The 17,295-nt window shown below is 38.5% G+C and overlaps 1 protein-coding gene and 1 pseudogene across 2 annotated transcripts in view; both read left to right on the forward strand.

Moving 5' to 3' along the window:
- MDN1 (midasin AAA ATPase 1) overlaps positions 1-17,295 on the forward strand; it is a 167,289-nt gene that overhangs the window by 81,139 nt on the left and 68,855 nt on the right. For both annotated transcript variants that reach the window (XM_044245581.1, XM_044245572.1), the window contains exons 34-44: positions 2,549-2,767; positions 3,625-3,822; positions 5,515-5,723; positions 6,442-6,564; positions 8,499-8,696; positions 9,769-9,876; positions 10,425-10,613; positions 13,942-14,031; positions 14,134-14,397; positions 14,580-14,841; positions 17,016-17,175. In XM_044245581.1, coding sequence (XP_044101516.1) covers positions 2,549-2,767; positions 3,625-3,822; positions 5,515-5,723; positions 6,442-6,564; positions 8,499-8,696; positions 9,769-9,876; positions 10,425-10,613; positions 13,942-14,031; positions 14,134-14,397; positions 14,580-14,841; positions 17,016-17,175 — 2,020 coding nt within the window. The remainder of the gene's footprint in view (positions 1-2,548; positions 2,768-3,624; positions 3,823-5,514; positions 5,724-6,441; positions 6,565-8,498; positions 8,697-9,768; positions 9,877-10,424; positions 10,614-13,941; positions 14,032-14,133; positions 14,398-14,579; positions 14,842-17,015; positions 17,176-17,295) is intronic.
- Positions 10,644-11,197, forward strand: LOC122904594 (annotated as a pseudogene).

The following is a 17,295-nucleotide window of genomic DNA, read 5'->3' on the forward strand; positions in this document are numbered from 1 at the left end:
ATGAATTCTAAATTGAATTCTGATCCTATTCAGAATATTTAAGGTATAATCACTATATTATCTTAATCAAAATATAAACACCTTTGAGTTCTACTACCTTACTCTAAGAATTTTTATTCACAAACCTCTATAGTAGTTTTATCTATATATCCATAGTATGAACAAAAAGAAAGGATTCCAGGAAATAGATGTTTTTTGTTTTTGTTTTAGGTAATGACCTCTGAAGAACATGTAGGCTTTCTTTTTTTTTTTTTTTTAAGATTTAAAAAAAAAAAAGATTTTATTAATTTATTTGACAGAGAGAGAGATCACAAGTAGGCAGAGAGGCAGGCAGAGAGAGAGGGGAAGCAGGCTCCGTGCCGAGCAGAGAGCCTGATGTGGGACTGGCATCCCTGTAATTTACTTTTTAATAAATACTATTCATTTGGGGCACCTGGGTGGCTCAGTCGGTTAAGCGGCTGCCTTCAGCTCAGGTCATGATCCCAGGGTCCTGGGATCTAGTTCCCGCATTGGGCTCCTTATTCTGTGGGAAGCCTGCTTCTCCCTCTCCCACTCCCCCTGCTTGTGTTCGCTCTCTCACTGTCTCTCTCTAAGAAATAAAAATCTTGGGGCACCTGGGGGGCCCAGTGAGTTAAAGCTTCTGCCTTTGGCTCAGGTCATGATCCCAAGGGTCCTGGGATCGAGCCCCGCATCAGGCTCTCTGCTCAGCGGGGAGCCTGCTTCCTTTCCTCTCTCTGCCTGCCTCTCTGCCTACTTGTGATCCCTGTCTGTCAAATAAATAAATAGAATCTTAAAAAAAAGAAAAGAAAAATCTTAAGAATAAGTAAATAAATACTAACAATTTTATCTTTATTTATTTATTTTTAAGTATTCTCTATACCCTACATGGAGCTCAGACTCTGAGATCGAGAGTCACATGCTCTACCAACTGAGCCAGCCAGGCACCTCAGTCATTTTACATATTAGTATTTATTATTACATTTATAACATGGATTCCTATTTTCTGTTACCTTTTTTTTTTTTTTTAAAGATTTTATTTATTTATTTAACAGAGAGAGATCACAAGTAGGCAGAGAGGCAGGCAGAGAGAGGAGGAAGCACGCTCCCTGCTGAGCAGAGAGCCCGATGCGGGACTCGATCCCAGGACCCTGAGATCATGACCTGAGCCGAAGGCAGCGGCTTAAGCCACTGAGCCACCCAGGCGCCCTTTCTGTTACCTTTTAATATTTGTTATAAACAATGTATGAACCCATCCACTTTACCTCATTATTTCCTAATAATCAAGGTTTAATTATCCTCTAACAGTAGAAAAGTTGTCCTTTAAGTCCTTGTTTTACTTCAAAATTATTCCACCCTGAAATGTCCATCCAAGTACTCATGTTTAATGTTTAGTTGCTGAAACAGCATTTAATTGCTTTCCTCATTGTCACTGGATTTTTCCCCTTGAGTTATCATTTTAAGTTCTTTCTAAAGATTTGTGGGTTTTTTCATAATTAGTTTATTTCTTCTGACTAGATAGTTTCTTCTAATAATTTGCAGTAGAGCCTTGAAGGCTCTTGCTGAATGGTCCACTTTATATTATAGCAGTGCTGATTTCTCCCTGTCGTATTTAAAAAACAAAACAAAAGCAATGTTCTTTCATACTCATACTTCTTAGATAAGTGTTTATTGTTGATTTTAGGAGTTATATAAAGTGTTTTATTAAACTGACATTGCTTCTAATCTATATTACTTAAGAAGTATTTTGTTTCCAAATATTTTACAATATGAAAATGTGATAGTTAGACTGGTCCTTTAAATCATGAGATAAAATTATGAATCCTCTGATTTGTTGAATTCTGATGGATGGATGCATTGATTTAATAAAACAAAAAACCTGAACTAAGTGCCACTGAAGCGGCACCTGGATGTCTCAGTCGGTTAAGCATCTGCGTTCAGCTCAGATCATGATCCTAGTGACCTGGTCATGATCCCAGTGTCCTGGGATCAAGTTCTATGTTGGGCTCCCTGCTCCATGGGCAGTCTGCTTCTCCCTCTCCTTCTGCCCCTTTCCCTGCTCATGCTCTCTCCGTCTCTCCTTTTTTTCCTCTCTCTCTCTCTCAAATAAATAAATAAATAAATAAAATCTTTTAAAAAATGCTACTGAAAATATGGCATCCTTATTCCTGTGAATCAGTTTAAAAAACGATAAAATTTATATATTTTCTAAAATCATTGTGTCTTGACTTCACAATTATATCTGAACATGAAACAAATGAATATTCTTTTGAGCAGTTTTCAGGATTGCTTCTTAGGCTGAAATTCTCAAAGTGGTTTTTCTTTTTTGGTAAGTGTGGAATGCTATTCATGAATCTCTTGGGAATGTAATAAAAGCAATGGAACCCTCTCTTCAGAAAAAGCGGTAATGGACTTTCACAAAAATTTGCATATAATCTTATGGAGCACAGAACTCTCTTAGGGCATCTCTGGGTCCCATGTTACAAAACCCTCTTGGGAGTGTTCGATACAGCTACTTCTAAGCAACTGCCTTTGTGTCCTTATGTCTTAGGGGCTGACATAGCGGAGGTGATGCTGGATTTCATTGATTGGCTGACCCACCAGGAATTTGGCCGAAGATGTGTGGTCAGTATCAGAGATATCCTGTCCTGGGTTAACTTCATGAACACAATGGGGGAGGAAGCTGCTTTGAAAAGGCCAGAGACCATCTCCACTGTGACATCATTTGTCCATGCTGCATGCCTGGTGTACATAGATGGAATAGGTTCAGGTATGTTGTCTGTTAGCTGGTGTGGGGACAAGGGGGTTAGGGTAGAGGGGAGTATGAAATGGAGCAAACCCAGACCTCCAACCTCTGACCCAGATACTTTAAAAAAATCACTTACTGTAACATTTCTGAGACCCAGAATGGATTTTATTTTCTTTCTACTCTTTTTGAGAGATGACTGATATAAAAGATAGGCTGCAACTTCTCATTGCTTATAGGCTAGGGACTTGGTAAACATGAAGTGGTTATTAGGAGTAAAAAGAAGACTGTTGGAAATGCCCTTGCTCCTGAAGGAGTGGATAATTCTTTTTTTTTTAATTATTGTTATTAACATACAGTGTATTATTTGCTCCAGGGGTAGATTCACAGGTCTGTGAATTGTCATTTCACAGCACTACCCATAGCACATACCGTCCCCAATGTCTACAACCCAACCCTTGGACTGGATAATTCTTACCATGAATGGTCATTTATAGTTATTGCCTGAATCCTTTAGTTTGTTTGTTCTTTAAGTTACTGTAAGCTCACAATATTCAGTATTTAAGTTCTGGTTTTTTTAGCAGTGAAGATTAGAGATATAAACCAGTATGATCAGCAGTACCACATTAATCCATCCTACGTCCAGGCTGATTCATCCTGGAGTGCGTGGGTGCTTTACTGAATTAGCTGCTGCCAATCTGTCAATTGTGGGGATCCAGACTTTTGCCTTCGGACTATCTACAGGAGCGATTGCATTTTGGGTGTAACTTCAGCAAGAACCTCATTTCCCCTGGAAACCACCCAGGCGCTCCTGATGAGTAGTTGGGAAGCTTGGTGTCGTGTCGTGCTGTTGTTTGATGTATCGATTCTCTGTCTTTTAGGGGCAACTTCCTCAGGGTTTGGTACTGCTCTCTTGGCTCGCAAAGAATGTCTGAAATTCCTACTCAAGAAACTTTGCAAGATAGTGCGACTTACTGAGTGTCAAAAAAACGAATTGAAGATTTATGACCGACTCAAGGCCAAAGAATTTACTGGAATAGATAACCTTTGGGGAATTCATCCATTTTTTATACCAAGGGGTAAGAATGATTTTAAATAAATGAAGATTCTACTCTTGTAGATCATAGGTACTTGACTTTTATTGTGACTTTTAGTGTATCATATGCATGATTATTTTTAAACTAGTTATCTGAATTAGAATTTGACTTGGTATAACTAACTATAATTTCATAAATAATTAAAAATAGATAACTGACATAAAAACAGGGGAAAGTACAGTCTTTAATCTGTGAATAAATTGTCTTTTAAAAATGCATTTATTTTTGATTTGGTGCTCAGAACAAGAGCTTTCCTGTAGTGATAATTCAACCCATAATGTATCAACTATAGATCCTCATCACTGCTTACCAAAATAGTTTTGTGAGCCCTTGTGGGCAGGAATTGTGTCCCTGTCTTCCTGTTCCTGACACCTGAGATGTTTTCTAGCAGCCAAAGGCATTCAGAAAATGTCTGATGATTGAGTGAATGGATGAATGAGTGAATGATTAAATGGAAAACTCACGTGGGTTTCAGTTGGAATCCTTGCTCTCTTTCTTACTAGATTGCTTTTACCAAATATTTAAATGAGGTAGATTAGAGATCTTAGAAGGCACTAGTAATTTTTCAGATTATTGCTTCTGTAGCAGGGTCGTCTTTTTCTTTTCCTTTTCTCCCACCCTACATTAATAATTGTTGGATGTCTGAAACGCTTAGAGGAACAGTGGCAATGACTGAGGGTTCAGTGGTGAACAAAACCAGCCTAGATTCCTGGCCAAATGGAATATCACCCTTTTCCCTCTCTCTCTTCAGTAGTACTCTTCATCCCCGATGGTACATCCAATGATCTAATTTCCCTAAGTCATCATCATAATATTCAGGACTGTCGTGTAGGAGCTATATGGTAGTGACCTGGGACAGGGGTGATCCTTGCTTCTGCTTCCACAGCTGAGGTAATTGATGTTTATCCTAGCCCTCCAAACTGGTATACGAAAAGTTTCTTCCAGGAGACGCAGTGACACAAATGTTAAGCCCTATAAAAACTATTAGTAGTCTGCAGTTCAGCTAGATTATGGGTTAAAGATGCATCCTGAATTTTCTTGGAGGCCTAAAAACCTTGGATGAAATTACTTCTGTGGAAACATGTGGCCTACACACTGAGCTTACACTTGACTCTTAAGCAGATAGGGCATGGGGGTGGCTCAGTGGGTTAAGTCTCTGCCTTTGGCTCAGGCCAGGATCTCAGGGTTCTGGAATCGAGTTCCGCATCGGGCTCTCTGCTCAGCAGTGAGCCTGCTTCCCCCCACCGCCTGTCTCTCTGCCTTCTTGTGATCTCTCTCTCTCTGTCAAATAAATAAATAAAATCTTAAAAAGAATATACTTATTTGTAAAGGTAAATTGTGCATGTACATGTAGTAATTCCAGGTGTAGGTTGTAAAAGGAGGAACGTGTGCTTGCAGTTAGACCTATGTAAGTGAGTATATACGTAGGTGTAAGTGCTGGAGAGACCTGAGTAGTAGGCACAGTTGAATAACGTATGCTGCTGGCTATTCCTTCAAAGGATTTTATAACCTGAAAGTGGGGAAATGTTGAAACAGAGCTGAGCATTTTCACTATAGATGGTGCTTCGCTCACTGGAAGTCTGTTTGTTAGATTCTTAAAATCTTTGCATTGACATGTATGTATGATTTGGTTGACGTCCAGCTAATATGTGGCTTTTCTTTTCTCTGCTTAAGGACCTGTCCTTCACAGGAATAATGTTGCCGACTATGCACTCAGTGCAGGCACCACAGCTATGAATGCCCAGAGGCTCTTAAGAGCTACAAAACTGAACAAACCCATTCTCCTGGAGGGCTCCCCTGGTGTGGGCAAGACAAGTTTGGTGGGAGCATTAGCAAAGGCTTCAGGCAACATCCTTGTTCGAATCAACTTGTCAGAGCAGACGGTAAGCTTAGTCATCCTGCAGCTGATGAAGATGAGTATAGGGAGTAATGTTTGAATCTGTTTATACAGTTTCTTAATCAGAAATAATTAGGACATTTTCAGAATCCCAAACATTTCATGGTGATAAAGACCACAGCAGCATGACTTTCCAAACTAAGTCTCCTTTTAGATTTATTAGTAACGGATATCTGTAATATTATTCTCTCTCGATGCTTTAATTTCATTGTCTTTTGAGAGATAATTGCCCAATTCAGTATTTATTATAACAGAGCCTTCTTTATTTTTGTCCTTCCTAAAAAAAGTAATAGAAATAAAATCTCCTTTAAACACTCTCACAGGACAAGAGGTGACAAATAAGACTCTCCAGTAGTGGGGTCTGGAAGCAGGGCCTGGGCATTGCTACTGGTCTTTGTTTTATTTTTATTTGTTTTGTTTTGTGTAAAGCTCACTAATTAATTTCCAAGTATAGCCACAGTTAAGAACTGATCTAGAGCTCCAGCTCCAATCAATTGATAATTTGCAGTGTTGTGGTGAGAAGGTCCTTGGGGGCATGTCTGGGCTCCTGGTAAAGAGTGCTAGGATGGATTAGTTCTGTCTTGGAATAAAAAGGAAAAGCGGCATAAGGCCCAAGAATTTATCATGTTAGATTTAGGGTCTTGGGATCTAGTTAATTCTTTTATGTAATGTTGGCTTTTTCTCCTTTCTGCCTCCTCTCAAAGGACATCACAGACCTGTTTGGAGCAGATCTACCTGTTGAAGGAGGCAAGGGAGGAGAGTTTGCCTGGCGAGATGGTCCGTTGCTGGCGGCTCTGAAGGCAGGCCATTGGGTTGTGTTGGATGAGGTGAGAGAACTATCCGTCCTGCCAAGCATAGGGTCACAATGGGAAAAGCAGTCATACTTTTATATTGCTAGGGCATACCTTACTTTTCATATAACTAGGTCATGCTGTTTTGCTAGTACAGACAAATTTCTAATGAAGAAAAGTCCTCCACGGTTCCTTTGGAGAATAAGAAAAGTCACTTGTCAGAAAGCATATCTAGAAACCCTTGCATATACAAGCCACTAACACCTGCTGTTATAAGCCAGCTTCCAGAGAAAAACTGTCCTCTTCACTGGTTTATTCTTTGGTGTCTGGCTAGCTTTGTATTTTGTATTTATTTCATGGGTTTTTTAAAGTGTCAACCACATGTTTTATAAGAGCAACAGAGAGACTGCAGGAAGTTATCTTAAGAGACATTTTAAAAAATGGTGAGAAAATGATTAGTGTTACATGTGCCTTATGGGTAAGTTATTGACTGGAAGAACAGAGCCCCTCATGATACCTGGGATAAATGGTGAAACTTAGTGACCAACAGGCAGCTGGAGATATGGAAAGGTGATATACAAAAATAAAAAATTTAAAGCTATGGGCAATGGCATCTAGTCATATGCCTTATTAATCCAGGAAAAGGCTGGGAAGTAGTGGTGAAGTTTAAATGATTGGTGTGATCAGAATGTTGTGGATGGAACTTTTGGGGGCCCCAGTGGGTCCCCAAGATTCAGATGTCTTTGGGTCTGAAGTTGGAGGCCAGGCTATGGGGTTACTTTTCAGCTGAGCTTCTTCCTACTTCTCATAGTAGGAGAGTGGTGAGTCCCATCTCCCTGATTTTTGGAAAAAGATGCCTGGTAGTATTATATTCTTTAGCCAGGGGGAAAAATGCTCAGTTTTAAAGCTTAAAGCTTCAGACCATAGTCCTGTTGGGTGGAAATGCATCCAGGTAACCCAAGACATTCTTAACTAAGTCACATTTAAGAGTAGCTTTTAGAGTTTTACATGTTTGGGAATATTCAGTGGATTTTGTGCTTTGTAGTGTTTATGTAAACATGACACTGGAAATTCTGATAGAATCTGGGTTTTTTTTTTGTCCCTTTGCATTTTATTGATTTCTTGTTTCCTAATTGAATTTTTCTATGTTACCTAAAAACTACCACACTTCGTATCCCTGAAGACCTCCATTCAGCTCTTTTCGTTTTTGGCACAGAAACTCCTTGTATTTGTTCTTGTTCACAAAAATGTTGGTGAACGTTAGCCATGTCGATCTACTTTATGTAGTTTATATCATGACTTTGAAACCCATTTAGCGATTTCATTTCGTATTTGAGCTGGAGAAGATAATTTAAGTATATAAAGAGCAGTCTTCATCTTTAAAGATCTCATAGTGCAAAAATGAGATCTGTTTACTGACAAGTTTTTTTGGTAAGCTGGAATGTACAAGGTAGGTCTGTATAGGTGAATACAATGGATGTAGTTTAATTTTAGAGAAGATTTAAACTGCTTTTTAAAAAATTCAGTCTGAATGTTTATTCAGTTTACTCAAAAGTTATTGATAATTTATATACCTTAGATGTCTGACATGTGTCTGTATATGAAATAATAGGATAAATATTTGGCTTAAGAAGTAGAACATTACTGGGGTGCCTGGGGGCTCAGTCAGTTAAGTGTCCAACTCTTGGTTTTGGCTTGGGTCATGATCTTGCAGTTGTGGGATGGAGCCCCACGGCAGGCTCTGTGTGCAGCAGGGTGTCTGCTGAAGATTTTCTTTCCCCTGCCTTTCCCTCCCCCCACTTTCTCTCTCTCTCTCTCTCAAAAAATGAATAAATCTTAAAAAATGGAATGTTATCAGTACTGTTTGAGCTTCTTCCTCCTGAAGACAATACTATTCTGTTTTTATACTATTCTTTTTTTTTAATAGTTATATAGCATATGTAATAAATATATATACTTTCTTCAAATAGCTCAACCTGGCTTCTCAGTCTGTATTGGAAGGACTCAATGCTTGTTTTGACCACAGAGGAGAAATCTATGTTCCTGAGTTGGGAATGAGTTTTCAAGTACAGCATGAAAAGACAAAGATTTTCGGGTGTCAAAATCCTTTTAGACAAGGAGGTGGGAGGAAAGGCTTGCCAAGGTCTTTCCTTAACAGATTCACTCAGGTAAGATTTGCTGTTGCCATGGAGACCGAAGGTGAAGTGTTGGGGCTGATAGGGCTGAGGCACATACCTATGAGGATGCTCACTGTAAGAATGAGAGAGCATCGATTTAATGATCTGTTTCTCAATTCCATGTCTCTGTATGGTGAATATTAATGTGACTGATTCCCATCATCACTTCTCTTCAGGTATGTGTCCCTTTGTCTCCAGTCCTGGAAAACCGGTGTGTTATCAGTTAGTGGAGGGTAAGATAACCACCCCTCCAGAAATTCCAATACCATCCTCAGAAGCAAGGCCAGTTTTTTACTTTTCCAGGTGTCTACGTGATCTATTAAAATACTGAATTTTTTTTATGATGAAAATAATGCATTTTAGTTAAAGTAAGAAGGAAAAGAAAACTACCAGAAGAATAAAAAATCCAGTATTCTCCATACCAGAGTCAATCATTATTAACATTTGATGTCTTTCTTATTGTCTTTATTCTTATTTGCAGAGGTTGGAGAGTGTGTATGTGTATCTATACACATATGCTTACTTGTTTTAATATTTATTTGTCAAAATTTGACTAGCCTACAGATTTGGAAATGGCTCTGGATGTTGGCTTTCTTTGATGTCCCTTTCTTTGATGTCCCTTTGCTGAGTATCTTTTCAGAAGAATTTATTATGAGGAATTTCAAACATACTGAAAAGTTGAAAGTTGAGATTTTGAAGTAAATGCTCCTATGCCTTACCATCTAGTTTTGAGGACATAATATATATAGGAAATTTAAAAAGACAGAAATGCTTAAAAATAAGAACAAATACACTTAAGTTGTATGTTATCTTTTTTTCTTTAATTCATTAGAGTGGAGCTAACAACAAAACCTCTGTTGCCCTGTATTTCAAATATTTTACAGGATTCTGTATCCTAAAAATGTAAGAAAAGAGATTTCTCTAACAATTTTTATGTATATCTAAACTGAGGTACTGTTACTTTGGTGTTAAATAACAGTTTTACTTTGCAAGTGGTAGTTCTTCCTGGTGTTCAGTAAAGAGAAACAATAGTATTTCTTCATGTTCTTTTTGGATTCTGTAGGTCTTTGTGGATCCCCTTACAGTAATTGACATGGAGTTCATTGCCAGTACTCTGTTTCCAGCCATTGACAAAAATATTGTTAAGAAGATGGTTGCTTTCAACAACCAAGTAAGTACCTACTTGTATTAATTTTTTTTTTTTAAAGATTTTATTTATTTATTTGAGAGAGAGACAGTGAGAGAGAACATGAGCGAGGAGAAGGTCAGAGGGAGAAGCAGACTTCCCATGGAGCTGGGAGCCTGATGTGGGATCCGATCCTGGGACTCCAGGATCATGACCTGAGCCGAAGGCAGTTGTCCAACCAACTGAGCCACCCAGGCGCCCTGTTTTTTATTTTCATGCTGTAATAGAACCATCATTTTTTCATAGTGGGACACTATCAAATTTATCAGTCTCTCTAAAATAAATCACATTGAATTGTAGATGTTTCTGCTGGAAAAAACTACTCATTTGAGGATTATGGTTATTAAGATCTTGTCAGTGTTAATGCTTACAAGAGTATTCCTGGTTTAGATGTCTGGTTTGGTGGGAAGAGACTTGGTATCAAACCTAATTTCTGTTTCAGATTATGTATGCATTTGTAGTACATTGATAGTACTTAATGCAGTGTGCTTAGCAATGGGACATGTTTCCCAATAATGGTGTTTTCTTTTTAGATTGATCATGAAGTGACTATTGAGAAGAAATGGGGGCAAAAAGGAGGACCCTGGGAATTCAACCTTCGGGACCTTTTCCGCTGGTGTCAGTTGATGCTAGTTGACCAGTCTGCTGGGTGTTATGATCCTGGTCAGCATGTGTTTTTGGTCTATGGTGAGAGAATGAGAACCAAGGAAGACAAAGAAAAGGTGAGTTTCATACTTGTTCTTTGTGTTTCTTTCCATCTGAAAGTTGATTTCTTCCTTAGGGAGAGAAAGGGCATACTCCCTAATTAATACTAAACTCACTAAAGCTGCTTAGAATTTAGAAGTTAAGGAAAGAGCTCTTTCCGTCAGTCTCTTCCCAGCAGCAGAGCAATGGATTATGCAGACAGGGCCAAGGTGAAACCTCGAGACCTTCGTGGCAAGAACGAGGAGCTGCTTAAACTGCTGGAAGAGCTGAGGTGAGGCCGTCCCAGCTGCACAGTGCCAGAGGGACAGGTGGCACGGCTTCCGAGCTCTCCAAGGTCCAAGTTGTTGGCGGATCCATTTCCAGTGTTCTCACAGTCATCAACCAGAAAGAGAACTAAGGCAGGAAATTCTACAAAGGTAAGAAGTGCAAGCCCCTGGGTCTGCGGCCCAAGAAGACATGCGCCATGCGCCGCTGGCTGAACAAGCACGAGGAAGAGCTGAAGGCCGAGAAGCAGCCACAGAAGGAGCAGCTCTACCCACTGAGGAAGTACATGGTCGAAGCTTGAGCTCTGGTGTCAATAAAACATAAACTGGGGGCAAAAAGTTAAGGAAGGAAACTAAAAGTTCACCTACCTCAGTGTCTCAAAGTGCAGAGTAATTTGCTTCAGAGTACATACTTCATTTATCCATCTGAATCCCTTTACTGCAAACCTCCTTTAAACAGTATTGCCCCCCAGTAATAAAGAACTAGGTCTTTAGCCTCTTTCAAGGTGCAAAGGGGAGAAACAGGAGGAGACAAGTGATATTCAGTAGAGGGGGTCAGTTTTCTGTTTTTTTTAAAGAAACTTGGAGTTACAAAGTCTTTAATCTACAAAGTGTAAGTAGGTACACAAAAGAATATTCTGTATCTGGATGGAAATAAAAATACCTCTTTGTAAACAGAAAATAACACTAGAATTCCTAGCTTAATAAACTAATAATGTGTTCGTTTTGTTTTGTGGTATTTAAAGTCCAGTCTCACAGGATATTCACAGTAGCTGCAGGCAGGAGGCGCTGTCCTGACCTCTTAACCAATGAGGATTCAATGCCCACAGTCCTGGAGTATCCCCTATAGTGAGTGGTAGAGCCAGCACTCCAGCCTAGAACTTTGCTTTCATATCCCAGTTGCAGCCAAATGTTGACTCATTCATTATGTACAAGTGCCTTTAGTCATTGTATTAGGACAAAATATTCACCTAGTTTTTTTCTTATTTTTTTATTTTATTTATTTATTTTTAAAGGTTTTATTTATTTATTTGACAGACAGAGATCACAAGCCGGCAGAGAGGCAGGCAGAGAGAGAGGAGGGAGCAGGCTCCCCGCTGAGCTGAGAGCCTGATGCGGGGCTCTATCCCAGGACCATGGGATCATGACCTGAGCAAAAGGCAGAGGCTTTAATCCACCGAGCCACCCAGGCGCCCTTCACCTAGTTTTTTAAAATATAATTTCATTATATATAATTCATATACCATCAACTAGTAATTTTATTTTCTTCATCTGCTTACTAATTATACTGTATTCATTGTGGCCAGATGCTGGCTAATTATTGGGTATTTGATGTCAGTCAAATGGAATGTCAGTGTAAGGTATGGAAGGTTTTCTTCGTTTCTCTATGTTAATTATTGAATTCACACGGACACACGTACAAAGTGAGGAAAATAGTAATAGGAGAAGGGCCTATCAAGGTTGGAAGAGTTTGAGTAAATTGAATCTGTCTTTATAAAACTAAACCAACTACACGTGAAAGTATTTATAATTTTAGTTTTGGTAGACTGTCAGGGAGTGGAAAGTATAATATGCTTTGGAGTACAATGTAAGATCATCAAACGCCTGGTCACAAAAGTATGTGACAGGAACACTTTTCTCCTGTGCTGCTTTTTGACTCCTCATCAAGGTTTGGTACTGATAATGATTTTACCTTTATTACTTTTTTCCCGATATTTCTCAAACTCATTAATTTTTTTAGTTGAGGTATAATTGGCATTCAACATATTATTTTCAGGTGAACACAATGATTCAGTATTTGTATACATTGTGAAATGACCACTGCAGTAAGTCTTAACACACATTACCTTACGTAGTACAAAAGACTTTTTTTTTTTTTAAAGATTTTATTTATTTATTTGACAGACAGAAATCACAAGTAGGCAGAGAGGCAGGCAGAGAGTGAGGAGGAAGCAGTCTCCCTGCTGAGCAGAGAGCCCAATGCGGGGCTCGATTCTAGGACCCTGGGATCATGACCTGAGCCGAAGGCAGAGGCTTTAATCCACTGAGCCACCCAGGCACCCCGAGACTTTTTCTTTTGATGGCAACTTTAAAATCTGTTCTCTTAGCAATTTTCAAATAATGCAATACAGTATTATTGGCTATAGTCACCATGCCATACATTCTATTTGTAGAACTTAAAAATAATAATATTTTTATCTTCTGACTAAAGTCCATTGTACAGTGATTAATATGAGTATTACTGCTTTGTTAGAAACATGCAACTTGGTATACATATTCTGGGTGGCTGGAATTTTTTGTGCTGCTCTGGGCTAAATTAGTGTATTTTATACACCCTTAGCTTTTCTCCCCGCCCCAACTCCTCTTAAAAAGAAATCCAGAAAAGAAGTAGGGCTAATGGCAAGTTTTCTAATTGTATTTCTAATAAGGAAGGGATAACTGAATATAAATAATCAGATAACTTGCATTGGTTGTCATTCTATATAAATAACTAGGCTAAAATGGTGTTTTCGAGTGAGACTGGCTTGGATTTAAAAATCACTTACTAACCATTAGTAAATCCTTTTAACTCTCCTTAATTCTATTTTCCATATCTATAAAGTGGAAATGATACCTATTTTGCAAGGCTGTAAGGATCAGAATAATCTATTAAAGCATGTCTACAATGTTTGGCACATAGTAGGTGCTCACGAAATTGTCAGTGTTCTTTATAATCTTCAGGCTACTAGTCTCTTCTGCCTTTTTAGGTGATATCTTGGATGATGAAAGCAGATTGATTTTTTCATCTGTAGATTTGCCATAATATCCATGACTTTAATTTATGATACATTCTCAACTGGAATCTCAAATAGTTTATTAGATGACTGTTCTTTGCTTGGGTTCCAGTTTGCTTTCATCCTCAAGATTTAGTTTAATATAATCTGTAAGAGGAAGTTTATAAGAGAAAATTCAAAAGGATAAGGAAATTGTGACTAGTGTTCACTCAGAGTGTTCTGACTCTTGTTGTTGTGCATGTTATCTAGAAGGTTTGGCTAGAATTTGGTGGAATGGTTTGCACTTTAATTGTATTGTCCTCATTTAGGTCATTGCTGTTTTCAAGGATGTGTTTAATTCAAGTTCCAACCCATACATGGGAACCAGACTATTTCACATCACTCCCTATGATGTTCAGGTGAGGCATGTAGGAATATTTTCTATTTTACATTTTCCTTTGATTTCCTCTGTTCCCACAACCAGACACACTTGTGAAATCTCACTGGCATGTCTTTTTCAGCTGGGCTACTCAGTCCTTTCCCGTGGCAGTTACGTTCCTCTCCTGTCCCGCCGTCCCCTATCACTTTTGCACCAGTCGTTTCAGTCTCTGGAATCTATTATGAAGTGTGTGCAGATGAGCTGGATGGTCATCCTTGTGGGGCCAGCCTCTGTGGGCAAGAGTAGCCTGGTCCAGCTTCTGGCACACCTTACTGGTCACACATTAAAGATCATGGCTATGAACAGTGCAATGGACACTACAGAGCTTCTGGGTGGATTTGAGCAGGTAAATGGTCTGTCTTCACTTTTTTGGGCAAAACACATATAATGCTGTGGTCTGACTGATGGTCTTTTGTGTTGGTGACTACAAGTAGTTTTTTGTTTTTTGTTTTTTGCTTCTTAATTTAAAAGAGTATTCTTTTGACTCTGGCCAGTGGCTATAATGAGTTTGTGCTCTGGAAATTTCAGGTTGATCTTACGCGGCCGTGGAGGCAGCTGCTAGAAAAGGTGGAGGGCACTGTAAGGGCACTGTTAAGAGACAGCCTCCTTATCAGTGCTGATGATGCAGAAGTAGTGCTACGAGCCTGGAGTCACTTCGTTCTGACCTATAAGCCCAAGTGTCTTGGAGATGGTGGTAAAGGTATCACAATGGAGATTGTCAACAAGCTGGAAGCAGTATTATTGCTCATGCAGCGACTCAACAATAAAATCAATTCCTACTCTAAGGCAGGTGTGTGTGTTTGGATGTGTGTATCAGATATGTATGTAGCATTGTCCATATATAGGTAGTAATATATTTGTAAGGTAATATCTGTAATTTTTTTACTAATGTGTAATATATATATATAACTCCTATATCTCAATGGCAAAATTATAAGCAAACCCATTAAAAACTGGGCAGAGGGTCTAAACAGACATTTTTCTGAAGACCTATAGATAGCCAACAGGTACGTGGAAAGATGCTCATAATAATTGAGGGAAATAGAAATCAAAACTGGAGTAAGAGATCATCTCACACCTATTAGAATGGCTATTATCAAATAAGAAATAACAAGTGTTCACAAGCATGTGGAGGAAAGGGAACCCTTGTGCACTACTTGTGAAAAAGTAAATTTGTATAGCCACAATGGAAAACAGTACAGAAGTTCCTCAAAAAACTAAAAATAGGGGCACCTGGATGGCTTAGTGGGTTAAGGCCTCTGCCTTTGGCCCAAGTCATGATCTCAGGGTCCTGGGATCAAGCCCCGCGTTGGGCTCTCTGCTCAGTGCAGAGCCTACTTCCTCCTCTCTCTCGCTGCCTGCCTTTCTGCCTATCTGTGATCTTTTGTCTGTCAAATAAATAAATAAAGTCTTAAAAAAAAAAACAAAACTAAAAATGGAACTACATATGATCCAGCAATTCCACTTCAGGGTATTTAGCCTAAGAAAATGAAAACACTAACTTGAAAAGATATATATATATATATATATATATATATATATTTTTTTTTTTTTTTTTTTTTTGGATATTAGCCCCTTATCGGATATATGACTTGCAAATATTTTCTTCCATTCAGTAGATTGCCCTTTCATTTTGTTGATGGTTCCCTTGTTGTTCCAAAACATTTTAGTTTGATATAGTCCCACTTGTTTATTTTTGTTTTTGGTGTCATATTTAAAAAGATCATCACCAAGGCCTGTGTCAAGGAACTTACCACTTACATTTTCTTCTAGGAGTATTATGGTCTCAGGTATTCAAGTCTTTAATCCATTTTGAATTTTTGTATGTAGTATAGGACAAATGGTACAGTCTTATTCTCTCGTATGTGGCTATCTAATTCCCCCAGAACTGTTTTAATTGAACAGATTTTCCTTTCCTCATTGTGTATTCTTGGTTCCCTTGTAAATTAATTGACCATATACGTGTGGGTTTATTTCAGGGCTCTCTTTTCTGTTTCACTGATGTAAGTGTCTGTTCTGATGCCAGTATCATGCTGTTTTAATTACTTTAGCTTTGAAATATGGTTTGAAATAAGGGAACCCAATGCCTCCAGCTTTGTTCTTTGTTTTAAGATTGCCCTGGCTATTTGGGTCTTCTGTGGTTCCATACAAATTTTAGCCTTATTTGTTCTATTTCGGTGAAAAATACACTGAAATTTTGATAGGGATTATATTTAATCTGTATATAGCTTTGGATAGTATGGACATTTTAACAATATTCGTCCAGCCCATGAACAGGGAATATCTATCCATTTATTTATGTCTTCATCAGTTTCTTAATGGCTTAGAGTTTCCAACATGATCTTTCACCTCCTTGGTTAAATTTGGTTAAATTTATTCCTAGGTACTTTTTTTTATGTGAGTGTAAATGTGATTGTTTCAGTTGCACTTTCTGATAGTTTATTATTAGTGTATAGAAACATAATGGTTTTTTGTATATTGATGTTGTATCCTGCAACTTCACTCAATGTATTTATTCCGTGTGTGTGTGTAGGGTCTTCTGTAGGTAATATTATGTCATTTGCAGATAGTGACAGTTTTCCTTTTCAGTTCGGTTGCCTCTTTTTTTCTCTCCTAATTGCTCTGGCCTGGAATTCCATTATTGTCTTGAATAAAATGGTGAGAGTAGACATTCTTGTCCTGTTCCTGATCTCAGAGAAAATGCTTTCAGGTTTTCATTGTTAAGTAATGATATTATCTGTAAGCTTGCCATATATAGCTTTTATTATGTTGATGCATATTCCATCTATACCCACTTTTATATTAAGATAAAACAGAAACCTTTATCTCTAGTTCATTACAAAACTTTTAGAACTTGGCCCTAAGTTTCCAATTTTCTTTTAATAAACTCTTAGGGGTTTGTGTTTGTTTGTTTGTTTGTTTATTGCCATGGTTTGAAATTAAGTGCTGTGGCTGACATTTCAGAGTTCGCCAAACTTGTGGAAGAGTTCCGAAATTTTGGGGTGAAGCTTCTGCAGTCCACCAGTGGCCGCAGCCGTGGCACATTTGAATGGGTTGACAGCATGTTGGTTCAGGCTCTGAAGTCTGGAGATTGGCTTTTGATGGATAATGTTAACTTTTGCAAGTAAGGACCTTCTGCTTCATCACAAGATTGAAATTTGGGATATGCTTGTCAAAGTAGAACCCCAGCTGGACGTTCTGGCATTTTGAACCCATTGTTAGCTAGAAATGTATCCTCAACCAT

The sequence above is a fragment of the Neovison vison genome, chromosome 1, assembly GCF_020171115.1.
Source record: "Neovison vison isolate M4711 chromosome 1, ASM_NN_V1, whole genome shotgun sequence".
NCBI lineage: Eukaryota > Metazoa > Chordata > Mammalia > Carnivora > Mustelidae > Neogale > Neogale vison.